The sequence below is a fragment of the Haemorhous mexicanus genome, chromosome 5 (genome assembly GCF_027477595.1).
Source record: "Haemorhous mexicanus isolate bHaeMex1 chromosome 5, bHaeMex1.pri, whole genome shotgun sequence".
NCBI lineage: Eukaryota > Metazoa > Chordata > Aves > Passeriformes > Fringillidae > Haemorhous > Haemorhous mexicanus.
In genome coordinates, this window is record NC_082345.1 from 43,183,568 (window position 1) to 43,211,302 (window position 27,735).

Below are 27,735 nucleotides of genomic sequence, written 5' to 3' on the forward strand. Positions count from 1 at the left end.
TGTCATGTTAGTGAATTAAAAAAATAAAAGTAGAAGCATTCTACTAAAAGTCTCTGTATAGACCATTGATGCTACTGAAATATTGCAGTGAATGGAATTCTTTCTTTCTTTCTGCCAGCATCTTCCACATGCAAGGGAGCGATATAATCTATTACCTAAGCACCAGAAGAATTGCCAGGTTCCACTCAGATATAACAGCCAAAAGATTCAAGAATGCTGTAGCTTTTAAAGATTCAGCTAAAATGATTCAGAGAGACTTAGACATTTCACTGCATCAAATTTTATTGGTTTTATAAAAAAAAGATAGAACCAGATACTACTTTTAAGTGAAATCATTTATTACACCAATCTGCTTTATAGGAGGTATATATATATTTTATCATTAAGACAACTTCAATAAAATGACTATCTACAAGAAGGACTTTGATTGTTTTATTTTCATGTCACCATACATGAACAAATGAATTTTATGTCTTATTAAAACATTTTACTCCGTATCAAAAATGTACACATTTTAATAACCATTGCTATGGTCTGAAGGTATTTTTACATTTAATTCATTTAATTTAAAAAATAAGTGTCATTTCCTTGCTGTATGTGTTACAGTGTAAGCTTACTCATCCTATACATAATAAAAGTTTGTGTATACAGATAATTTTTCATGTTGTCACATACCTTCATGTCTGAGACACAGGTGGGGAATTTGCATTTCTTTTTTGCAGAAGGTTAAAGTACATACTGATGTGAGCACAAAGCAACATTTCTTAAAAACAAGACCAGTTTGAATGGCACAAGAGTTAGCATTTTTATAAATTAACAACCAGAGTTCTGCATTATGGAAACAGGTACATGAGATTCCAGTACTTTCCTTAGGGCTTGGCTCGCTGGAAAAAAACCTGCAAAAAATTATTTTTAAAAAATTAAGACAAAGGAAATGTAAGACATGGAATGTTTGAGGTATAAGAGGATTTGTTTGACAGAGCTAATTTTTGTGTTTAACATACTGGTTAACCCATTAAGTTGCAGGATGTGACTTTGTTAAGGGGTGCTTTGCTTATGCTCTTTGTTTAAGGGGTGTTATTTGTTTATGCTCACACCCTCAAAATGATCTGTTCTGGCACTCTCTACAATTATAGCATCACATTATTGCTTTTTCTGCTATTAAACAAAAGCCACAAGAATATCAAACTACTGAGATGGCAAGGTGCTAAGAATGAGTGACAATTTTAAAGATGCAGGTTTGTTTTAGTTTGTTCTGTCTTTCCAATTAACTGCTTTGCTCCTTTGAGATTCCCAAAAGGAATCTACTGAAAACTACTAAATAATTCAGTATTTTGGTTTTACTTCAAGTCACTACTATGACTGAATGGTATGGTAAAGTTCAAATGGAAATAAAAGCTATTGAAAGAAAAAAATCTTTATACCTTTAAGTAGTTTTTAAAAACTTTAGCATCAGGCTGCTGAAGTGCTTGACAGAATTCCTGTAAGAAAAAACAAAGAGATAACTAAAAGCAATAAATGAGAAGTAACTAAGTGAAGCAACAAAGCACACTCATATGTAAAGCCATTGGTATTAATTTGTATTTTCCCTAATGTACAACTGAAGAAAAGCATGTTATGGATAAAAATTTGTAAAAGGATATGATAGTCCAAATGCACTCTATTTGTTTAGTGGCTTGTTTGTTTGGTTTTTTTTAAATACAGGACATCTCGTTCACTTTTAGCTGAGGAGACAGAAATGGGACTATCTACAAGGATATCTTCAAGTTAAAATTTGAATTAAAGTAGGAAGATTGTTTAGACAGTTACATGCACTAGGCTTGTTTTTTTTTGGTTTTTTTTTTGGTTTTTTTTTTTTGGTTTTTTTTTTTTTTTGCAAGATACCCTTGCAGTATCTTTATTCCTTGTGATAAATTAATCCTATTCTCATATGCAATAACTGAGTAAATTTTAATGTGAGATGAAAGGAGGTTAACTTTTCAAATATCCAAATATCCATTTCTCCCCATTTAACACTTATGATTGTTAAAAAGAGTTTTCCAAATCCTCTTTTAGGAACTCCTACCTGGATTATCTCAGGAGCAACTTGCAAAGAAGGCAAATACTCTTGCTGAAGATACTGAATGCACTCAGGACCCTAAAGAAAAGCAGTACACATTTTCATGCTTTTTTTTTACAGATGGAAAAATCATAGCCCTATACTGTATGGTGGTCTACACCATTTCACAGAAAATGAATGCTTTTCAAATGCTTAAGTTATTCTCAGCTGTTAGCACATAAAAAGATTTCTCAATCTTGGCATTAAAGGTTCTACTGCAATTTGGTATCTTTTGTTACACAGAAGAAAGATGCACTAAAAATTGCACTGAAGAAATACAATAAAGCCAAACAGTTTGTTACATGTCAGCTGTAAGAGATAGTTAATTATGGAAGCAACTCTAATTTCACTATCTGACATTTGGAAGAAATAAAATAATGGGGTATTAGCATCTGCCTACTGCTTTACCATGCTACTCCCATTACGAAATGCAGTAGCCAAGAGAAGATGAACACAGTACTTCTCTTGTAACATTGACTATGTAATCTGCAGTGAACTAAGCAATAATAAAATGCAATATCCAAACCTTTGAGTGAAACAAACATTTTGATTAACACTTGAGTTCTTGTTTTCTTTACCTATATTTATCAGATAAGTTTCAGTACAGGAGAGATTACTGCACAAACTGGCAGAATACAAACATAATCCAACAGATCTACCAAGGGAAAGTGAATCAGCTTAACTAATTCACATAAATTACCCTGGAACTAGAACAGCAAAGTGAGCAGACTTTTCTCTTTAATCAAGAGTCAGTATTTTGCATTATTTTATCAAGAGGTACAACAACTGGATCCTGTATCCATGCACAGCATTATGATCATCCTGTTATTTTATATAACAGTAAAGTAGGAATTCATCCTAGTAAGTATCTAACTTTTGGAAATTGATAAAACTACTAGAAGGAAACCTATTATTATTCCCTGTGAAGTATGATGAAGCTTACCCTTTTGAGATGAATTGTTTTTAACGTCACTGCACATTCTGATAAAGCCTGAAACGAAATACAGAGCATTAGACTGGTGCATTGGTCTACTGATTCACTATTCAAAGCTGAAGAACCTAATGAGACCCAAAACAAGGGCTAGTTCATGCCATTATCCCTTCATTTTCCCCTCACACAATGCTAAGTCTTGACCTTCCAGGTTTTGCTCCACTCATCAGAAAATCAGAAAATCTTCTGCACAGCTGAATCCAAAATGAACTAGAGAACAGCCCACTCTGTGTATTTGCTTTCACTGAACATTAGTTAATAGGTAATGCAGATCAATGTTAAATACTTAGATCTCCAATTGATTTTGAGCCTAGGTATACTACAGGATACACTACTAGAACATTCAATAATTAATCATACAGATACCTCAATGTAAAAAAATCCAGCAAAACCTAAGGGACTTTATTTCTGAGATGACAATCTTTAGTACCCCATGGCAATTGTAGGTTTGTTAGCTTCAGTCTGCCTCATAGGAATGAATGCAAAAAAAAAATCCATAATACACACCAGTACTGTCTGGGCATCTGCTAAGTCAAACGTTTGCTTCAAAGGTGCTAAGAAACATGCAGGAACAATGTGCTTGTAGACAAAGTCTGCAAAACCTACTGGTCCATCTTTACCGCCTAAAAAGAAAAAAAAAATTCTATTTTGATTACTTCTTCATGGGTAGTAGCAGATGGAAAGGAATTCTGGAAAGACATTCTTACCCCAGAGCTCCACCAGTTTAGAAAGAATAATAAAACAAGTCTTCTGTGCAATAGGATCTGGGTAATCCACCGCTCCTTGAATGACAGTGAACAACACACGTTCCACATTCTCTGCACCTTAAACACATTAAAATGAACTTGTCACTTCCAACTGCAGCCTAAAATGTTTTGGTACTCATACACTATTTTATATAAATACTGACCTGGAAGATATGCTTCAACTTCAAAATAGCTCTTTTTTGCACAAATCTCAAATATTTTTGGGAAGTTTCCCCTACGATGCAAGACAACTCTTATTTAGGTTAATTTTTTTTTTTTTTTTTTAAGTTTGGAGATTTAAATTGCTCTTCTGGTCTTTAACACACACAAAGGTGAGGGCAGTACTTTGACCTGTTTACAAATACAAATTTTGTTCTCTCTACCCAACTTAGAAGTGTTAATTAAAACTCAGCAGCACTGTAGTAGTTAGCTTATCTTGCAGCATATGAGATATTTTTCATGCATTTAAAATTTCTGTGCTGCATCTATGCTTATTTGTTTGACCTCTTTAAAAATTTCTTGGCCCATCACAACTACCAAGTGCCTCTTTCAAGAAAGCTCTCACTACTTCCTGTCTCAGCAGTATTACCCCCATTTTAGGACAGGGGAAAGGAATTCTGAGCTTCACTTACCAGATGAGACACTTTAAACTTTCTGAAGTCCCTATCCACTTTGATGGAATTTAAATAGAAAGAATCACTTAACGTATCAAGCAACTAGATGTCTGACTTCTAATTCCCACCATGAAAAATAATTAATTTGCACCTGGCCAGTAAAGGTGAGGAAAACCTCGTAACTACATATATACTACACCACATGATGCCTTCCACCATAGACAACAAGATCAGGCAACAGTAATAGAAGTTTAGAGGATTTACTGATGTGTCCTTCCAAAAATATACAGAATGAATAGGGGCATCTGTGAGAGGTCTTGCCCAGCAGTCTGAACACTGCTATATATTGGTATGTAGTGTAGGATCTCCAATTCACCAGAGTACAATGATACAGGAAGACAGGATACACTGTTCTTAACAGGCAGAGTGATCACATTAAGCTGAAAAGATCAATAGGAAGAATATGCCTATTATAGCTTGATTTCACAACCCCAAATTCCTGTACAACAGGTAATTTGAATCAGGCAAGCTGAATACAGTATTTCCATTAATCCATTCTATTGTAAGATAGGTAATAGTACTTGCCAGGAACTGGGCTAATAATTTTCTTAAATAAAATGTAGGTGAGAATAACCATAGTACTATCCTTTGAGAAACTTGATTCCTTACCTTGATTAGCTATGACTTCACTCATTCCACTGCCAGTTACTGTCTGCAGAAAAGCAAAGTAACTCCTCCGTAGCATTTGTTTTTCTAGAGCAGCAGACTGGTCATTTTCTTCTGCTGGAAGGAGCAACACCTCAAAAATAGCATGAAGTAGTGGCATAAACATCTGTTGCAGAAAAGGCGAAACCTGTGTCTGTGAGGATCAGAAGAGGGTGTCAGCTCAAAAAGAGAAATTGAACATTAAGACGTTAAAACTAAAATCTTGTTAGAATTCTCAGCTTGGATCCACTTTTAATGTTAGTAATTTCATATAATTACTTACAACACAGCAAGTTGCAGCAGGGTCACCATGAACATTACTGCACCTTGACTTACACACCACCAGTTTTAAGCCTTTTGCACAAAAATAACTAGTCCTGTCTAGCCTCATTTGGTGTAGGAAAAGGTTTTTCAGGATTTTTCATTCTTCTGTTCAGACAGACAATTTCAAATATCCTGAAATACCATCTCTAAGACGTTAAAACTGCCAACAGGCCAGCTTCTATAGAACTTTTCTTTAAGGATTACTAAATTTTTCCTACTGACATTACAGAATAAACTTGTCACAACACTTTTAGCATAAAATATATGTAAGGGCACTAAATTAATTATGAATTGAAAAACTGAAGGTGTCTGCCATTCAGTCACATCAGAATTACACAAAGAAACAACTCCTATGTTAATTTGTTAATGCTTAGGCAAGATTAACCTTTTATCTTCTCTTTGCTATGCCTTTCAAGGTGAGACTGTAGAAGCTAGGATCTTTATTTTACCATGTCACAATAAGAATAGTACTGTATCATACAGACTTAAAACATTACACCTCACATGGTATTTGTCCCACCTTGCTCCTGTGACTTTTTTCTTTTACCTTCCTATCTTTCACAGGCTATTTTTAATTATCTGTTATCCCAGATATAAGTCTATATTCCTCCTTATACACATATCTGATATTTCTGTATCTCTATCTTCTGGAAATCTCATTATAAAAGATGATAATTCACTTCAAAGCTTGTGTATTTGTAAGCTAATTTGCAACATTAGCTTAAAACTTCGGTGGAGAGCATGAAGTTAATTGTGTCAATAAGAAAAATTTGTGATGCAAGTAATATTTTAAAATATCAAATCCAAAAAATTTAACACAATATAAACATTTAAGACTAATCAAAGAAAAAAATCAGTCATTTAATCACTGTGAGTGCAGCAACATATGACTGCGATCAAAAACAATGTTTCCCAATAGCAGCCTTCAAAATACACTTACAAAATTTTAGGGAGGGTTCTGACACAACTGGTTTTCTGGAACTAGAAATGAAGATCTCTCAGCAAGACTTTAACCCTGAGAAGCTTATGCACTATTATACCTTAAACTTAGCTGTTATTTGGTTTATAAGAGGAATGAATTCTTGGAGATCTTTTGCTTCACAATCTTTAAGCATGTGTTCAGAGGCAGAGGGAATGAACGGAAGAACTTCTTCCTCTAGGCAAATAATCATGCGGTGAAGGAAAGTGCGGACACCACTTCTCAGAACTTCTTTTTGTAATGGACAACTGAGAGCTGGCAGAAACGTTTGTAAGCAGTCCAGATAAACCTCTGAGCATCCACACTGCTTTACAGTTTGCTTATTGCTGAAAGCCTTGCTGGTCCGGCTGTAAAAGCACACATCAAGTTTTACATAAGCTCACATTCCAGTACAATGAAGAAGCAGTAACACTGAGAACAAATGCTTTCCAACCCAGGCACTAAACTACAATACTCCATTTCATGAACTGGGAGCCAGACAGTGGAAGTAATGAACAATTTCATATGAAGTAGCATCACTTTGGCAGTTTCTGAGAATTAAATTCTAACAATTTACCAACGACATATGATTAGATTAGCTCCGTGCAATTCTTTGAGCAAAGAAATAGATGCTGATTCATTATGCACTTGCTCAATATTCTCTGTATATATATCCAAAGCAGATTCTTCTAAGGGGACTTAACTTATTTTCTCAGCTATCCCAAATTCCACAACCACTGATGACTTTCTAGGTCAATAAATAGAAATCTCAGTCCCTCCTCCCAGTAAAGCCTTTGTATTTCCCTTTTACTCAAACCAGAAACATACAGTGTTATTGTGCTGTACCTACCTAGCAAACCCAACAGCATGATTGAGGCAGTCAGCCAGTGCCATCTGTCTGTCCTCATCTTGTGCCATCATCAGTTTTTCTAACAATACTTTGAACTTCTCCATCAGTGGAGTCAACAAATTCCTCATCAGAACCTGTTTTCTTTCTGCAGAGTATTCACTATTAACTATTAACACTCCAGCTGTTTCATAAATGAAAAGTTGATCATCACTGCTTAACAGCGCCTGGTAGCCATTTTCCTACAATGGAAGATAACAGGCATAATTCACCAAGTGTCCGCCATCAAGGCTGTCTTCTCAGTTTATAGCCTTCTATATATACATCCATCTCTACCCTATACTCCCAGAAACCCACATAAGCAAGATTATTACAATTAGGTACAAAAGTAAAGTGTGCAAGTGATCTCACTCAAAAAAGCAGGATAATTATTTGTGCTTAAATGTCTGCATGCTAAGCTTACAATTCAGCAAGTACTCAGGCACACCGGTAAGTGCAAGCCTCACTCATTAAAAAAACCTACTGCAAATACTCACAGGAGGAGAAAGTTCCATCAAGTCTTGTATTCTATTCAGAACATCTTCAATGAAGGGATTCATTTGCTTACTGAAGTAAAACACAAGTACATAACACTACTTAGAAGCACATACATTTTTACAGGTTTCAAGATACTTTATGTAAACTGTGAAGTTAAATGCAAAACTGCCTTCTCCATATAGGAATCCCCTTTAAATATCAAAGCACTGCTGCAGAAAAATCTAGCTTATGGGTATGATGCCAGTGGTAGGCCAAATAAATACATGGCATAGTGGGAAATAACCATTTCTTTCTTTCCCTCATTTTTAAAAAATCTGCATCATTTAAGTGAAGTATTTTGAACAGTTGGAAAAATAAAAGCATACTGAAATCTGAGCCATCTCTGAGCTTCTTCTGCCTCTAAATGAAATGCATGCCTGTGAAATAAAACCAAAAGGACAGGACTGTTTAAAGGACTCATATACTGAGTAAGCTTCATCAGCATAAATTCCAAAAGAATTCAAATTTTGGATAGGGACAGGGAATAGTTACTCTTGAAAGTCTCTAGATCCACTCACACTCAGCTCTGCTTACTGAGAAAAAGTAGAAAAGACATTTATATTGTTGATTGGCTTTAACATCTGATCAAAATATACCAGGCATATGTATTCCACTTCTTTGTGCTGTGACAAATATTTCCACTACTACCTTAGTATTACACAGTAGAACAATGCTGCTAGAGCACTGCTTTGGTATTTTACTTCATTGCAGTCCATCTGAAACGTAGGCTGTTCCAGTGACAACTGGGACATACAGAAGTTTTGCATCTAGTAAATTCAGTGCCATTTGGATACATTTATTTACTCACTTAAGAGACTTGACAAATCTGGAAAAGAGGTAAGCTGTTCGACTCCGTACTTTGGGACTTGTATGACGAAGACCACGGTGATCTAAAAATGCCATCTGCAATCAATAAAGCATCTCAGTCTTAGAGTGTCTAAACAAAGCAGGGGGGAATATCTAATCATTCAACAATTTAAGAAACCCAGCTTCCTTAGGAACCTTCAGAGAATAGGAAAATTTCTGAAGTCTAAAGAACTTAACTAGTTTCACCTAGTTAAAAATGTAAATGAGATGAAACTTACTAGTACAGTTGGAATGTGCTGAGGTTCAACAGCAAAGAATTTTTCATATCTAACCACTGTTTCAAAAAATTCCAGGGTCACTGATGTGTGTTGATAGGCACTAACACCAGAAGTCACCAGCTACAAATAAAAGCATTAGCAAGTTAGTATTTTAGCTGTTTAGAAAACCTAACTACAGCATAAGTGACATGCTGGTAATTACGCTGAGCCATTTGAACTGAAACATTCTAGGCTTTAGTGGCACTTTTTAAAAGCTCTCAAGACATGCTTACCGTTCTCATCATGTCTTGTAAAGCTGTAGCTTTAGTAACATCACCAGAGAAATGAGCACCATGAGATACAGGAAGAGCCTCAGCCAACATATACAGCAGCCTTATTGCCACTTCTACTTCCATAAATCGTGTAGTCTGCCAGTTCCTAGAGAAAGAATATGAAGATGATGATAGTCTTTAGTACTTTATGAAATATTCACAATTATACCATGTTAATATTTTCTTTTGAGCCTTCTTCAGATGCACAGCATAAAAAGAACAGATTTAAACTAAGTTAAACACTGGAAGGCTCAGGCAGTTATTCAAGATGCATCTGAGAGACTTTATCCTCAAAAATACCACCTTCTCATCAGATCACCAGCAACTTTCTTTTGCCGGTTTCCACTTGAAAGCTACAGACTTCTATTGTGCTTATTTAGATGCAAACACACCTACACACAAGGAAAAGTCATTCAGCTTCACATAAGAGACTCAGTTAAGGTACAAGGTAGCCACAAACAATACTGGATTTCTATTTGTATACACAAAACTCTCCTCCTAGCCAGGGAACTAGTAATGTTTCTTTACTTGTGTGCAGTTTCTAGGATTAGATCGACTTTTTTTTTTTTTTTTAACAAAAATACTTAGATTCCCGCCCCCCCTCCCCGCCCCATCCAACCTTGTTTTACTGATAAAAATAATACATAATATTTACACCTCAAGGACACTCTTATGAGATGTGGCAAAGTGAACACCTCTCCAAACAGCTGGTGATGTATAGGCAAGTGACAAATATCAAGAAACATCTCTAGGAAAGAAAAGCTGCCATTTAAGGTTACAAAAAGAAAGCTTTTTCTTTCTAAGGAGCTGAGCAACAGATGATACAAAGCCATATTTATCGTTAAGTTGTAATGAGCTCATTCTGTCAACTGACTTCACCTTGCTGCATCACACATTTCACTACAGACTGATAGTTTACAAAAGGAAAATAAAAACCAAACCCCAAAAAGGCATCATACAAATCAAGTTATAAACCCCAGCTTACTGAAGTGTAGTGTTAAAAACTCTGCGGACGGATGCCAACAGTAATTCTGGTGAAACCTGAGCAAGTCTGTCCAGCAACAGTTTCAACTGTTTTCTGTACTCCACAAACATTGCTTCATCTTCACCCTACCAAAAAAAATTCACATCAGTGAAGTCCTTATTTTCATGTTTAAATTCATCCACAACTATTTTAGACAAATACACCTAAAGCAAAAACATGTACATACAAAACCAGTACAGCACACTCAGAGAATTCAATAATCCTCATCCAGTGCTCTTGTAACATAACAGCAGGCTCCTTTTATGGCTGGATATAGTATGTTGAGATCCACTGCATTCAGTCCAGAAACATACTAAAAAGGCTTTCCAAAATGAAAACCAGCCAAAAGTACAAGAAAGAAAATGCTCTTGGCAAAGCCTCATTGACCCAATTCTTAAAAATTGACTCACTCCTCAAAGACATTCTTTCTTAGCAACTAGCTTAGTTTTAAAATTGGACTGACAACTTTTATGATGGACTAGATACAGTTTAATTTAACCCTTTTAAGACTATTGCTCTCTCAACAGCCTGGGACGAAGTCTGTCTCACATACTGTTGGCTGATAGAGATGTTAAGCACGGAAGGAAAACGAAATCAAAGATCTTACCCCACAGCTCATTTTTGCAGATGTCTGACTGTCTCCAATAGCTCAAGCAGCACTTCTTTTGAGAGTTTCATTACACAGTATTTCTCATGTATTTTTGCAAGACAGAAACATGCCAATTTGCACTGAACCTCAACAGCTATGTTTAGTCATCAGTACAGCTGTATTTGCCTTGGAATATCTCTGTACAAATACAGCCACAAACACTGTAAACTCAGTTGGCTTGGATACACCTTTACTATGTTGTTTTGTCCTATGCAGACATGCCCAGAAGCTTTCCATATTGGAAAAAACCTCAGCCTGTGGACCCTTGCTTCCTACCTTTAAATCTTCAGTCTAAGAAAAATACATATTTTTTAGTGTGAGCAAGTTTTATTGCGTATAATTAAGTTGCATGTGTCTGTTTATTCCTACAACACAATACCTCATTTTCAAAATTATATTCTTCATCATATGTCAACTTCTTCATAACAGCTAACATAATTGCCTAGGATAAAAACAGAACAATAAGCATAGAAGCAGACAAGTTATAAGAAACAATAATGAAAAATACTACAGTACAGAAAACATTGTAGCTAGTATTATGTGTTTACAAATATTTTTAGTCCCTTTTAAACTATTATTTTCAGAGGTTTAGCAGAAGTTAACAGTCCAAATCAAAACAGATGGATTATATCCAAACAATACACAGATGCTATTCCAGACAGACAGCATAGACCTTTTGGAGCTTTTAGTCTCTGATAGTATTATCTAGCTTTACTTCCTGCTTGTAATTTGTGCTATTCAGTTCACATGGAAAACAATCAAGATGACTGAACTTGGCAGAGGAAACTAAACAGGTTGTCCAAGATACTATTTTAAAGGGATAAGTCAGCTTAGCTATAACATCAACTTCTCTAATAGTTCACAGTAATTGGTATGTGTTAACATCCATCTGTATTCAATATTGTTTTGCCATCTTTAATACTGCTGATTCAACACTGCTTCAAGAAACAGTATACTATACTGTAGTACCTGTAACCACTATCCATTGCATGGGTAAATACTTCTGATTTGAGTCTTTTAGCCTAATCATTATCATCATCAATAAAATCAATCATTTATAGATTTGGTTTGCCATCCTTAATCCTACAGAACAAAGTTGCAAAAAGCTTCACCTACACAATCCTTTATACATAAACCACTGACTAAGTCTGGGAGATAGACTGGATCCAGCTGCACCGAGACTTCTCTCTAGAGGAGTTTAGAAAGCAAGAGAGCCCCTTCTGCACCTTGTCTCTCAATGGGAAGGTCTCTCTACACTTTGTCCATAACTTGCAGCAGCACGCTGTCAGACCAATTAGAGCAATGAAGTGCAATATAACCTTGGTAGGGACTGTTGGTACATCCTAAAGCAGCTATAAAGGCTTGACCTTAGCTCTACTTAAGCCTAAATGAAACAAAATGAAACAAAAAAACTTTTGACAAATAAACCATGATTACTGTTTTTCATTTTAACTGCAAAACGTGAAATTCATCAACACCAAAATGGACCAATGGATTAAACATAAGTTATTGAGGTGAAATTCTTGGTTGACTTGCAGAAATAGATACTTTGACACCAAGTGTCACCATGACCTGTGAGAAGTGTCTGCTTCTCTGTAAGAAGTGATATTTAAGAATTAAAATAACTGCTAAACATTAATGCAATACACTTGCAGCCAAAAATGTTTAGAAAGACCTGTCATTCTAAGAACTAAAAATGTGATCCTGCTGATGAGAAAAAACTTTGGAACTTCAGAGGCACAAGAAACAAGCCCCCTTTTTTTTTCCTGTTCAAATAATGAACAAGTTGAAAGTGTATACTTTAAAATGCAAAACCTTAAAGGAATGCTGCTAAGCACAAAATGTAAAGCTTAAGGCAAACAACAATAAGATTTAGACTATTTCCCATTACTTTCTGATTATGAGGTGGATCAAAGAAAAAAATTTGTTACGATTGTTTCTCTGTTTAACACAAATCCTCAAGAAGAGCTCAGTAAAATTAAGAAATTTTTGCAACATTAAAATCTCCAGTATGAAAGCAACTTAAACCAACATATTTCACAGCAGTAACATATTGTAGCTTTTAGTGTCTTAAGTATACTGCAGTAGTAACATTATTTGATCTAGCGGTAACAACAAAAGACAGTCACAAAAATAAAAAGATTCAGTGTTATTATCAAACTTCTCTTTTTGTGTTACCTAATCCAAATTAAACAGACATTAGACAAGAGGAAATCAAGATACTCTACACCACAGTTATCCAAATTCAACTTGTCATGTTAGAACAGGTACAGAATTCAGTTTTCTTTGTAAAGGAAAAGGAATCAAACCTGTTAGCTGTATGAACTTACGAAATAACTGCACCAATCTAACCAGTTCAACATCCAAATCAGTACATCTACATTGGTGCCGACAGGACTGAAAAATCCATATAAGTTTACTCCTTCCAAAACTGGACATGAACTTCATATTTTATATATAAATTTAAGATTATCTACTTGAGCCTTATGTATAGTTGATGTAATGTTTAACATATAACTGCTCATAATTACAATTGTTATCTCTCAATTGTTGCTTCTTTCTTAACTTTAACTTATATTATCAAGAGTTATATTTATGAGTTATATTTATGTCAATCCAATCCTAGGTAGATTTAAGAATATTCTTTGAACAGTATCCCCTGCAGAGGAGCTTGCCAAGCATATGCTCAAGGGTTGTTTGAGAAGACCAGCACTAAAATAGCTTTCATCTTCATACACAATTCAATATAGGCTTACTATTTAAAGAAACAACTGTAGTTACTTAGCAAAAGATGGAACACACTGTCCTTACTTTTAATTACTGTCACATACACACTGAGGCATAAAAATGAAATATTATTTGTTTCAGCAAAATGAAATATTCTGAGCTAATGTGTCCTTGAAGTATAGAATCTGTAGTAAAAAATACCTACCTCTACATTAGCTTTTTGTTGGTCTGAAAGTGCAGAAAGCTGGAAAATAAAATTCAAGTGTTATTTTTTTCTATTCTTATTCCTTCATTACTGTCTAAGAGAAAGACTTGCTTTTTTAACAGCCATATGATCTGCCTTTCCCCTTAACACAAGATTTAACTCAACTCCTTCAGATCTCTAAACAACACTACAGAAATAGCATGACCACAGGCATTAGAGAAATTGAATGCTAATTAGTAAAAAAACCTATTTTGCAAGTCAGTTTGCACAAAGTATGAGATATTCACAAAAAAAATCAAATTAAATCATGTCAGAATTGGTGTTACATTGAAGCCAGATGTATTTACTTGTTTCAGGATGTGAAGGTAGTCGTAACAAAAGCCAATGATGTTAGAAGAGATGTCATCATCTTCATGAATTAGAAGTTGCAACATCAGGGCCACTTTTGCTTCAATAGCTTGCAGAGTGTCTTGAGCACTCTTCATATCACCATTTTTTATCAGTTTAGTCCAACTAGCTATTAATGCTTGCCCCATCCCATTGACCAGCTTAGAAAATCTGGCCAGAAAATCGACATCATCTTCCTGCAAGAAAAGACACCTGATTAAAAATACTAACACAGCTTATGTTTAAATAATACAAGACTACAGACTGTATTACTCATGTCTAGTATATAGAATTAAACCAACACTTGTCTCCTAGCTGGAAACTACCAATTGCCTACAATTGGTTCTTTTCCCCCTGGGAATGGAGAGAGAAAAAAGTTAAAGCAATGCCAGATTTGTCTGTCCTCCATTACACAACAGTAGCTTGCTTCATCTCTTCAGGTTTGTTTGTTTCTATCTTTACAGCAATAAGGTTCAAAATAAAAGCAGCAGCACGTGCCTACCATAAATTCTAGGGTGTATAAGAGGAAAAATCTTTCTATGGAAAAAGTTCAAAGAATTACCAGCAGCTCACTTCAGAAATACTGATAACAAGTATCTTTCAGTACTGCCTGTTAGAGTGAGTTAATATTAAATATTTCTGGCATGCTTTGCAGAATACATTGATCAGAATCAAGAAATACCCCTAAAGCAGCCACCTCAAGAAGACCTTTTGGATTCTGTCATAACTATACAAAAGTGAAAGAAAAATAAGTCTACTTAAGAAAGACTGAGGTAAGATTTATATTAGTAGGAATACAAATTTGAAAAAGGCTTCAAAAGTAAGAGGTAAAAGCCTTGCAATCTAAGAGCTACAGCTTCCTAAGGACTGGTTGTTCTTTCTCCATGGCAAGTAGTGAACAGCTGTTCCTTAAACAAGGCAACTGCCAGAAAATGTGTGTTTAGTTAGCAGGTATACTTTTTCAGCTTATAGATAAGCATTTCAAGCCTCGTGTTTGATGGTGCACACGTGCAAAACAGCATACGTGTCCTTAAGAAAGCTCTTTGCCCTACTGAATCATGCACAGAATTTTTTAGGGTGAGACATTAGATCAGCTATATTACCTACAATACCTATTACAGAATCATTCAGGAGGGAAGATTCAAGACAAGGAAACACAGGAGCTGAATTAACAGTAAGCACAACATGCTTTAGGAGAGGAAGAGGGGAGTTACTTAATACCTTGCTTCTAGAATGAAACCCTGTGTGTTCAAATTAATAATGAACATTCATAACAAGCTCTTAAATTTAAGTATGAGAAAACTGTAAGAAGTACTCAGTTTTGATGCAGAAGCACAAGTACTTCCCTCTAACTTATGGACTGTTTTATAATTTTCTGTGCATCAACTTATTTAAGAACTGTCAGAAACCTATGACTCATTCCTCTTGTTAAAAATCAATACACAAACCTGATCAATACTGAAGAGGCCAGCAGACTGCAATACTTGACATAAAGACTCAACCAGTTTTGTTTTATCAATTGGGTCCATTCCCTTATTTACAATTTCAAACAAACAATCACAGGCTTCTTCCCGGAGAACTTCCACAGACATGTGACCTAGCAGCATATTTATAAACCTTCAGAGAAAAAATAGTTCAGCTTTATATATATAAAGTAACATTGTATAGAAGCTTTATATCATTTGTGTGCATATTTACAATAATGTCTTTTTACAACCCTCTTTCTATTGTACTGACAAAACTCAACATTTTATGCATTTTAAAGAGAACACAGCAAACTGAGTAGTGTTTAGTTTGGCCATTTTATCAGCTTGGCTTGCAAAAACAATCACTCTCCTAAAATTCCCAAAACTCCAAAGATAGAATTAAAAGTCATCTTTGGAGGACTTTTATACATGTCATCCTATACAGTCAGCACACTGCCAAGGTGATCTTTGCAAACCCTTTCCATCAAAACCTTCTTACCTTTCATTGGCTATCAGGCTCAAATCTATCCAGGATACATAAGCTCCAACTACTTCAAGGCACTGGCATGTCAACTCTGAGTTATTATATTGATAATTTTGTAAGATTTGGTACCACGACTCCACCAAACTTGGAATGCACTGTTCCCTCATAGTATCTTTTAATAAGGTGTTCCTACGAGCCTCCTATCAATACAGAAAAAGGATAAAATCAGTCCTATCACAGATTAGCATCTTGTCAAATTAGCAGCATTTTTGTATCCAGATGCCAGACATCATGCATCATAGCAAATCAGAAACCTAAAGAGAATGTTTTTTCCTTTCCAACAAATAAAACCAAAATATCCCAAGTTTCCCCTTTTGTTATCCACAGCACCCGAACACCGAAAAAAAAGGCAGAAAAAGAAGAGCAGTTTTCTAAATCATTAAAAGGACTTTAAGGGGTTAGGACCCCTTAAAACATGCACTAGAAAACATTAACATTTTAAAATGAGTCAGTCTAGCATTATACTGCAAACTCAGTTGATTAATTTTTGTTTGCACGCTTTCAAGCAAAAAAAAATTTAGCTGAAAAGCATGAAATCATAAAAAGCATTAAACAACAAAGCTAAACATAATATTTTGAATTTAAACCACCTAATATATCTAAGGCAGAGCTGCCACAGAAAAAATGCCTATCTATAAACCTTCTGCTCTAATTAAAGTAAGAGAACTTAAAATTTTAAAACAAGTGTTAATGCAAAATATTAACTTGCCTCTGATGTATGAACAACGTCCCTGTCCACCAGCTCAGCATCGACAGCCATCAGGATTCTGAGGTACATATCCACACCTCGTGGATTAAGGTCAACTACTGACAGAATGTCAAAAAAAAACTTGGGCCATTTTGTGAGATATTCAGTAACAAAAAGCAATGCAAAGACTTGTGCTGCTTTGTTGCGAATAAAAGTCTTCTCAGGCTGGGGGTTCAGCATCTGGTAGAAACAAGACATTTCATCTATATATTCTCAATAAATTAGAGAAGAATCTTATAGATTTGTTGCTCTCTCTGTAGTAGTTCATGTACTAACTCTCTTCCTGGCTGAGACCAACAAATAAACCCTTACATTTCCAAGGAATTTGACAAAAAAAATGGCTAAAGTTTCCTACAATAGGGAAAATGTTTTCTATGGGTGATACAGTCCTAAGCCTTTCATTCAGGAGCAAGACATTAACTGTCTTCCAAAAATGCCTCCCATGCAAAAACCACCACAACTACTCAAAGACAAAAAGCTCATTTGCCAGTTTGGTCAAAGTTACAACCTGTGTTAGATGTTAGTGCTACAAATAGTAAGGGAAGTTCCTAAATCTAAGAGGGTGGGGGAGAAAAATCTGCCACTACCAATCTCGTCTCCTTTTCATTTTAAACTCCTAAAAAGAACAGTTTGCCACAAAGAGAAGAGCCATTTAATCCATTTCATAATCATCTGTTCTTTTTAAAGTTGTATTACTTTCCATTTCCTACTATTAAGTTTTCTACAGAGCAACCATGTTTATCTTCAGTGCAGAAGTGGAACGACAGCTCTACAATGGCAGGTATGGGCAAACCAGTGGATACTTCTGCTGACTGCAAACTCCTGGGTGGGGCTGATACTACAAGTTTGGCTACAGTAACTAATCCACAAGAAAGAATAGTTCATACTCTGCCATGGTACTAACATGGTTTATCAGAGGAGTGATAAACATCTGCCAGCACTCTAAGCAGACAGTAGCTCACTCAGTAGGGTCTTAGAAAAATAATTAGCAGGCCTGCTTCTCCTCCAGACACTCAGGAACATCAGGAATCTGTATTATGCCTCTCTAAAGGGGAACTTTTAATACACCTTATTTCATACACAATTGATTAAACCACAGTCATTATCTGATGCAAGAGTTATATAATTAATACTAAGTTCAGGCATGGACTTCTTTACTACACTTGATTTAAAAAATTTCCCACAAACCTTTAACAATCAGATACCAAATATCTTCAGGAAGCCATCCTTATACTCAAACAACAGTTTAGTTGCTAAACTGTTTAAACATTCTGTCCATACTCAATGTCCTATGTTAGTCTAAAAGCCTAACATGTAAGACTGCAGTGAAGAACATGCATACCTGTGCTTGCAGCCATGTTATGAGTGTTTCCCTAATTAGCTGCTGCTGGACTTCAGTAAGTTCAGAGTATCTGAAACAAAAAAAATATTGAGGTCAAAACAAAACTGTGCTCCATGGCAAGCACCAACACTCAGCAAAGCAAAAACTCTTTTATATGGTATGTAATGCTCCACATTAACGTAAATGAAAAGTTTCTAGGACAGCAATCTACAAAGCTATTTGCACGATAAAATTCTGACTCAAAGGCAAAGATAATAAAAAACATTTTACTCATAGTAATGGATCACATTTTGAGGCGTTACTACCTCCTATACTAGAGTAGAAGCTTGAAATTTTGGAAAAGTCTGCTCTATCAGGGACAGGACTTATGATCCTGACAAAAATAAACATTTCACCATAGGCCAAGGGGAGAAGGAAGGAACATCTGTATATGCCTGAACTTGTTCACTACACATTGAAGACTATCACTATTAAGTATAAGAGGTCTTTCACTGATCTGACCTACACTACATTTACGATCTGCCTTATGTCAAAAAACCTAAGGAAGTAATTCTGCTTTATGTGGTACATATAGTCCTGGCAAACTGTGACATTATATCCAGCCCAGCTCAAATACTAGCCATACCTCTGCTAGGACTAGTGAAGCTGAGAATACTCTACTGCAAAGAGAGTTAGCTATAGGCTTGTAGAGCCCTTAATAGAAATGACTGCTGAATGGGACTCTAGTGTTCCTGTCACAGCCAACTATTCATTAAAGAGAAGAAAAAAACACCCCACCGAAAATGTTTAAAGAAAATAAGCACCAGGAAACAAGAGAAAGCATACTGCAGGAAGCAGGTGACAGGAATGAAACAAGCAGAGAAAAGTAGACAGTGAGGTAAAATTGGGTTAAAAAAAAAGTGTTTAACATTTGCATTCATACCAAACTGTAAAAATCAATCACAGAATGCATCTTATTCCTATCTAAATTCCTGACCTGTTCAGTGTATTACAAGCAGTCACAATGATATTAAGAGTCCATGACGCTCAATTCCAGACCAAGGGAGCCCAAAGTGGGAAAAAATATAGTTCTGTGCAATGACATTAATAGTATTAAAAAGTATTTTTCCCTAGAATTATGGTTCTATGAAACCACCACTCAGTGAAAAGACTACTTTCTCAACATCTCTGCCATGGTTATTGAATGAATAGGGCTCTGTCTGAAGTCCAGGCTCAGTACAGAGCACAGCTGCAAAAATCAGTGAGAGTACAGAGTAAGGCCTGAATCTCCAGACAGGAATAGTGAAGTTTCAAGCAGTCCTTGCTAACTGGGTCTGTGTTGGGCAATAGATGTGTTAGACTAGCTGAGAGCAGAGCATGCTGCTCAAAACCTCTCCAAGGAAAGGGTAAAGAAATACAAGACAGCTCTCTGCACCAGACTACAGACACCTCATCAGCCACAACTAGGGAACAGATACTATTTTATCTGCAAGCAGAATAAAAAGGGAAAATCAAATGGATGCATATGGATGGTGTCAATTAAAATTACTCACTTGAACTTAACTTGATGTTCCAGAACTTGAAAGCAGAAGAACTTTATGTGATCATCACTAGAAAAGAAAATTCTGTTACTGGAAGCATTATGGTTAACATTTCTGTGAAGAAAAAAATTCCTCAAATATTACAATTAGATTGCCCCTTTGGCACCAGAAAAAACCAAACCTGCTCCTGCTGTTACTTCAAAGTAAAAATTACAAATAGTGAAGTAGTCAATCTGGTAGAAATGAGCAACTGTAAAACTAATATTTATGTTTGATACTAGTCCTTTTTTTCCTATAGGCACCTGTTTGTTATGGGTTGATTTCAGTATTGAACAAACAAAACTACAATACCTACAGTATCCTGTCCTTACAAAAATCTGTCAGGCTTCAATAGTATGTATGAGGCCCACTACTACACTAAGTGCAAGTTGTACTCTGCATCTTAAAAATCAAAGGTAAACACAAACTGAAGTGTAGATTAAGCATAGACATTCCACATGCTCTGTTATCCACACTGCTTTTTCATCTTATTATCTAAAACTTGCAACAACCACAATGTGTATTTCAAAGATTATAATTTCTAATCTTATGTGGTTTTAATTACTGCACATTCTGATGGAGTCAGTAGTTCTGATAAATCATTTACAAAAAAGCATTCACTATAAACTACTGCTATTATTCAGGAGATATGCACTGTTCAAATTTCCTTCCAAATTGAATTATTCCATAAAACAATGACAAACTAGTATTATTGATGTAAATACACAACTACGTGCAAAAATAGTGGTGATTACACACGCTTTGCATCTTAAAAAATGGGATGGCCTACACCATAAAACTGGGGCAAGGAACTACTTATGAGATGACTGCATATAAAGCCTATAGTCTCACAGGGGGCATTTCTCAGCACTTCTTTTCCCCAGAATTTCAAAACCCAGGAGTCTTTAGGCTCCTAAATTAACATGGAGTTTAATTTATACATTGCTCTTCCTTGAAAAGCATTATACAGAGACCACAGACCAACTATGATACTAAAAATAGTACAAAGACCATATTAACTTTCAGCAATTTAGTTTGCCTATTATGCTGCACAGTTAAATCAGACCCACACATATTACTAATGACAATAAGAAATTATTAGTTACATTACCTGTATATACTCTGAGCTAATGCTTCTGCACAGACTTGCCAAGCATCCTGAGATATCTTCAGCTGCTCAAAGTAGGCTAGCGCCTGCAAAAATCAAGGTAAGTTTCACTTTAAAAAGAACAAAGCTCGTAGCAATACATCTCATTCACACTTTCCCTTGTATTTAAACTGCTCTTCTTCAAAACACCAACACTATTTGGGTACATTCCAGTGGCTTCCTAATCACATTAACACCGAGCAGGCTTTTTTCCAAATGCTAGTATCACAGGTACACATTTCCACTTCATATTCAACACAAAGATTTTTCTTACTTGAATATGGAAGTCATAGAATCAGAAGTGTTGAGTTAGATGGAACATCCAGAGACACAGTTAGACTACAGCAGCTTGCTCAGGGCCTCTCCATTTAGGAGGAAGTTCACAGCCAAGTTACAATTCCTTCCACACATTCTAAAGAAGTGGTAATTTAGATTTTTCACTGAAAACAATTCAACATTTTGTTGCACCACTTTGCTTGTATTTAACACCCCAAGCTCAAAAAACATTTAAACTAACCACCTGGACAACTGTCAGTATAGGAATCTTCTACAGAAATCGAGAAAACCTCTACCAAATTTTAAATAATCACATTACTTATCAGGACTCCTAAACAGCTTCTGACAACAGTTAATGTGACTTAATTGCTTTAAGGCTTGGTGTGCCCTGTAATACAGAACACTAAAGCAAGTTTTGAAGCAGAAATTAGATTAACAACATTATTTCAATTCTGTGAATGCATGTATTTCAAGGGGGAGGTTTGGCTGTTGCATATTTTTAGGGGCTGCTTTTAGCATTAGTTCATAAAGTCATCTCCAAAAGTAATTATTCAGAACTAAGTCCTAAAATAAGAATTCACCTCCTGTAGTTAGTACTAGTGATTTTCTTATACTTAATGTATTATTTTACTAGAAATGGTTTGATACTTCCTTTATGTTACATCTTACATGACTGTGAAAAGGTAAGGTCCCGTTCTGCTATGAAATATTTCAAAACTTGGCAGACTGCATAGTTAAAAGGTCAAATCTAAAAGCTTCCTATTTTAAAGATATTTTATTGACAGATCACTAAAGATTAGCTATATCCATCCTTTTAAAAAGGACAAATAGCCAGAACCAATATATTTAACAGGCTACTTAGCAAATCAAACCAAATCTGTAACTGTTACAAACATTCCAGGATTAGTTTTACGAACACAAAACCACAGTATTAACATCCTCACTCCTGGAAGATTTTACTAGAAGTTATCTTGTAGACAGTTAAATCAACATGGTAATCAGTTAGCAGAGATAATTACTCAATAAATAGCTTTATAAATAATAATGTCTTTTCATAGGATCATCTCTTATGCAGCAAATGTTATCCACATATCATGATTACTTTCTTAACCTACTTTACAATAACACAAGCTTCACTACAATTAAACCCACACATTTCATTAAAAGACACTAAACCTATTAAGATTATAGTTAAAAACATCTAAGAATCAACAGGCTAATTTCAACAAATTGCTTTCTGTGGCTGATTTTCATTCTATGACAATCTATGTAAGGAGTCGAGCAACAAGTACAAAGAACTGAAAAAACTTAAACAGTCAGAGTCCAGAAAAATAAATTCTCTGCATGTTAACTGCAATTAAACTGAAATGTAACAGAATTGATAATACATACCTCTCAGCTTACATGCTTGCAATGTGACTTTGTACTTGCCACCACAAATCCTACACATTTGGCTCACAAAACAAACTCAACAAACCCCCACCTAGCCCATGAAAACATTAGATTTTTTGCACTGCAATACCATCTCCATTTATTAGAGAGAAGAGGAAATTAATTACATACTCGTTGTCTGAAGTCTGCATCAGCATTTGGGTTGAGCCCTAAAAGGGCTTGTTCATCCATGTCTACTGCTATATTCGTTGTTTCCTGTTCCTAACTGCTTTGCCCGCTGCTTCTAGAGGGCAAAATACAATCATCTGCAAATAGAGAAAGAGAAAATTTATTTGCTCAGCAGAACAAGAAAAACTAAAACCAGGACAGCAACAATGACACAAGGTGGCCCACAAACCTCAAAAAATCCACTCTAACTAAACATGAATGCTACAGTACAAATACCGTAATTCTAAAGTCCTTTAATCAACTTTTCACAGTACTGTATTTAGTACTGAATAAGGAAACTTTAAAGTCTCCATATATTTCAGTTCTCTTGAAAACAGAACTTGGTTAACAGAAGGATGGCATTATGTATAGTATTCAGCTAAAAGGCTTAAATTCAAATTTCAAGCATGCAGAAGTTTCAGCAAGATACGACATAAGCAGAAATCTACTCCTTAAATGAAAGGTCGCTGGTTTTTTTCCCCACCACAAACCTAACTACAAAAAAAAACAAAAAAGAATCTCTACTCAACTCCAATATAGATAAGATGCTTCATACACCTCTTTTTTCTAAAGCAAGCACATACAAGTGTCTTAGAAATTAACCACAAAATACACCACACTAAGTTGCTAACAGAAGTTTTCTGTTCCTACCAATGGGTGCTGATTCACTAGCAATGATTTTTACTTAGAAAATTCAATATCAAATTAACAAGTGAGCTAGATAAATGTTCTAAGATGCCTTGGCACTATAGGCTGTTCTGTAATGCTCTAGTAAAACACAGAGAATAAGAGAATTTTAAAAAATTAAAACTTCTCTGTCAAATACTAGGATGCTGTTAAATAATAAGAGGGGACAAAAATCCATCTATCCTTCAGTTCTCTGCCCCACCTCCCCCCTATGATAACAAAGTCAATTAGGCCTAAAATCAGGCCTTGTTATGTAAGTATGTAGGAGGCAGGGGAAAGGAAGAGACAAGAGGAAGAGATGAAATACAAAGGAGCTGTGGTTTGAAGCTGCCTACATACCCATAGGTAGAACTTCTAATTTCTTAGTATTGTGTCTCGTGCACGCTCTACTGTTCACCCTCCCCCACGGGAAGAAAGGTGGCACAGTGACAAGAAACAGCAAGCAGAACTGAAAAGGAGAGCCCAAAATTTAACGTGATAATAGACTTTTATAGAAAAGTCAAGACAAAATATACTATGCCAAAGTCAAGACAGAATACACTATGCATAATGAAAAGCAATTTAATAAATAAAATTGAGTTCATACAAAAAAATTTGCAGGTTTTGGCAGCACAGAAACCAGAAAGTCTGGAACAAAGTGATGACTCCTGGCAAACGAAGCCTCACAGACTGCCTTAGTCACAGTGATCTCCCTCAGGGCCAGAATCTTTAGGGATTAAACTGCTGTGCTGAGTCTTCTCCCTCTGCGGCCCCAGCCCCCAATCTGTTTTCCCCATAATCAACATCCAGAAGAGCGAGACTAAAAAAGGGTAAAATGCTGTAGGGAAAAATGAAATTATTTTCAATTCATCCTTTGATTAGGGTACGGTCCAGAGTTATACAACTATTTAATATACAGCGGCAATTTTTTTTTTTTGCATATTTACCTGCTGGTATCAGTACATTTTTATCTTTTGGGCAGATGATTTATACCTGGGTGACAAATTTTGCTAATAAAAATAACGTGACTCAAACATGTATTCCCTTCCCTTGTTATTGCTAACAGCAATGCCAATCTGTCCTACTAATTTTCTAAATGCCTCATGAGCGTATTTAAAATTTCAACTTCTATCATATAGCCTTTTCTCCGTTTCATCTTGACAAGCCAACTCTAAAAGACAATTAATGAGCTAAAACATTTGAATGAGCCTCTTCAGAAAATTAATAAAATGGATTTTCTTGCCTCATGGTTTCACTTAAGCAGGTAGCTTTTCTGCCACGTATCTACTTAACCAGCCAGTTACACTTCAAAAGCAAAATGGAATAGTGATTTTAATAGTACTAGTAATTCACAAAATGCACTTGGCTATAACATCAAATATGTCATTAAAGCAAGTTTTATTTATAAAAAGCAAAAGATGACGTTAATAGTTAATATGCAGCTGTGCAGAAAGTATTGTCTTACTTACTTGGAGATTATTCTTTGTTAACCAGTACACCATGTCAGATGGCAAACTCATCTTACAGTAATTAGAAGGCTGCAGTTCCCTACCAGCAAAGTCATACAGTTATGTTGCATCAAAATAATTTACTCCTTTTCCCCTACTAAATACTTAAAAGCACATTTGACAGTAAAGACTGTTCTCATAGTGTAAAGGAGGCAGAAAAAAAAATTCAACCCACTTCAATTGGGCAAGACTACCCAATGAACAATACAGACAAGGCCAAAGTGTGTAACTTGGATCCAGATATATCCCAACAATGAAAGCATTCAAAACATTTTAACTACAGATGCTAACCACGGGAACAATCAGCAATTACAAAAAGCTGCATGTTCAGCAGTCATTTTAAGTATTTACAAGATGCGGTAACACAGGGGGAGCCAGTGGTGTGCCTCATTTGAATTTCCTCAAGTTTTCTCTCTAATAAAACAAAGGCATTAAAATTCATTTTTACAATCTTTTTTGCGGTTTTGCTTACTGCAAACCTTGGGCATATTTACAGCCTCTTTGGGCTCTAGACCCTTTACACTGACCGAACAGGTGGTTAAAGCCAACAACTGTGTAACTACTGCTACTTCGACAACTTTTCAACTGAACTAGAAAAGTTTTTCCTTCTGGAAGTGACATGAGGTCTTAATTTCAGGCACAATTTTACCGGCAGGAATTCCGGTAAGGAGCAAGGCCTCCTTGCCCGCTCCCCAGACTCGGTCAGAGCCCGCTCTCCTGTGGCTGGGAAGAGCCAGCAGGGCTCCGCAGCGCAGCCGGCCCAGGCACTCGGGAATGCACAGCCCCCCGCGTTCAGCCCCGCGGCACAGCCATCGGCCTGTCCTTAAACCTGCCCGGCGCCGTCCCGGGCCGCTGGGAGTGACCGGGCCCCACCACCCGCACTGGAACCGCCGCCGCGACCACGCCGCGACCAGCGGAACACAGAAGTGCGGGGAGGTCGCTCCCTCCCCGCACGCTGCCCTCCTACGATTTCTTCCTTCCTTTCCCCACCAGAACCATAGCGGATGGACAGCCACCGAGGCGGCAGTTCCCGCGAGCAGAACCGCACTACAGACTACAGCGTGTATTAGCAGAAAAAAACACACAGCTATTTTTCGTGGCACCCGCAGGGCGGGACCGGCGGGGCCCGGTCGGCTGCAGCCCCCGCTGTTGCCCAGCAGCTGGGCCAGGCGGACGCGGCGGGGCCTTCCCCCCTTTCCCGGAGCCTCTCGGCTGCTGGGGAGGCGGCCCCGGGCTGAGGAAACCGGCCGGGGGACTCGAGGGAGCCCGCAGGCGCCGCCAGCTCAGCCCACACTGCCCCTTCCCCCCCGGGCTGAGTCACCCGCTCCGCGTGTCGCGTCCTGCCCGCACCCCTCCGCCGGTACCTTCCCGGTCAGTGCTCCATTGCCGCCGGCTCCCGCCCACCCCCACAGCTCCGCAGCCGCCACGAGCACAGGGAGCGGGCCGGGCCGGGCCGCGCCACCACGGCTGGCAGCGGGAGGAGGAGGAGGAGAAGAAGACTAAGCAGGACCGCCCCTCTCCGCCAAGCCGGCCGGCCGCGAAGCACGCCGGGATGTGCCCCAGCCGCGGGGCAGCCTGGGAGCCGTAGTCCCACCCCCCGCCTCAGTACCGCTGGAGCCGCTGTAAAACCGACCGCACCGGCGGAATAAACTAGGGCTGTCCCGGCCCGCCCCCGAACTGCCTCCAGTGTCTGGAAATCGTGCTGTGTCGGGGCGGGGCCGGGCTGCCAGTGCGAGTTCCTTAGTAGCGGCCGGAGCGACCTGCTTGGGGACGCGTACAGGGCAGGGCCCGGGCTGGCGTGCGCTTGTCCGTGAGGAGGAATCCAGCTGCTGTTGATAGCCAATGCGATGGTTGTCTCTCATAATTAAGAGATAAGCATTATGTGTATGTTAAGAGAAGTTTTATAGATGTATAGTTATGTTATTTCGGTACGTTCTCCCCACAGTCCTCTGCCCTTTCCCCTTTCCTTTAGTGTCGCTAGTCAGCGTATTAGGGGAGGGCAGGCTTGTTACTAGGAGGCGCGGCATGGCAACACCTGATCTCCAATCAAGGTGTAAGAAAGTGATCTTCACCAATGGACGGCAGAGAAAGAGTTGACTGTCAAGACTTTGGAGGGGGCCAAGGATATAAAAAACACAGAGTATCCATTTTGTAGCCGAGCACGTGGCAGTTTGGGAAGATGCGGCAATTTTCCCTTATTCAGTCTCTTGTATTCTGCTAAGGTTTAATAAACCTTTTTAATTTTAAAAGTGAGCGTCGTTTCTCACACAGCTGTGTCTGCACACATGGCACTGGGCTCCTGCGCGGCAGCGCCGTGTTCGGGGCTTTACGTCGCCACACGCCCGCTTGGCCGCTCGGCCAGACTGAAAACGACCCAAACGCGAGCAACTGCGTTACAAACCCGTCCGCGCTGCTGTTACAGTATCTTCCGAGGCAAAACCCCCTCCTGTCCCGTGGCTACGGCAGGGTGGCCCTCAAAAGGCGTGAGGCGCCCAGAGCTCGAGAGAAACTTGTTCTGCCAGCAGAGCCACTGCCCGCTCACAGTGCACAGAGGAACGAACGCCCGGCGGGACCAGCCGCAAGACGCATCCCGTGGAACTGAGTGCGTGGGGGCGATCTTCGGGGGCAACCTC

At 37.6% G+C, this 27,735-nt stretch overlaps 1 protein-coding gene across 2 annotated transcripts; it reads right to left on the reverse strand.

The window, feature by feature from the left end:
- Positions 1-264: 264 nt before the first annotated feature.
- XPOT (exportin for tRNA) lies at positions 265-26,629 on the reverse strand. Of its 2 annotated transcripts, XM_059846976.1 has the most exons (26): positions 26,467-26,623; positions 23,955-24,063; positions 22,893-23,026; positions 21,018-21,100; positions 19,880-19,936; positions 18,348-18,417; positions 16,967-17,185; positions 16,213-16,397; positions 15,696-15,864; positions 14,208-14,444; positions 13,861-13,899; positions 11,308-11,370; positions 10,241-10,365; positions 9,217-9,361; positions 8,945-9,064; positions 8,668-8,762; positions 7,820-7,889; positions 7,287-7,525; positions 6,519-6,804; positions 5,119-5,308; positions 3,797-3,913; positions 3,597-3,712; positions 3,042-3,089; positions 2,066-2,137; positions 1,425-1,481; positions 265-896 (listed from the first exon to the last, which is right to left on the reverse strand). In XM_059846976.1, exons 3-26 carry the CDS (start codon positions 22,950-22,952, stop codon positions 870-872), a joined length of 2,889 nt encoding a protein of 962 aa, XP_059702959.1. In that variant the 5' UTR covers positions 22,953-23,026; positions 23,955-24,063; positions 26,467-26,623; the 3' UTR covers positions 265-869. The 2 variants fall into 2 exon arrangements, with proteins under 2 accessions (XP_059702959.1, XP_059702958.1); XM_059846975.1 differs by lacking the exon at positions 23,955-24,063 and having other exon boundaries at positions 26,467-26,629.
- Positions 26,630-27,735: the final 1,106 nt, after the last annotated feature.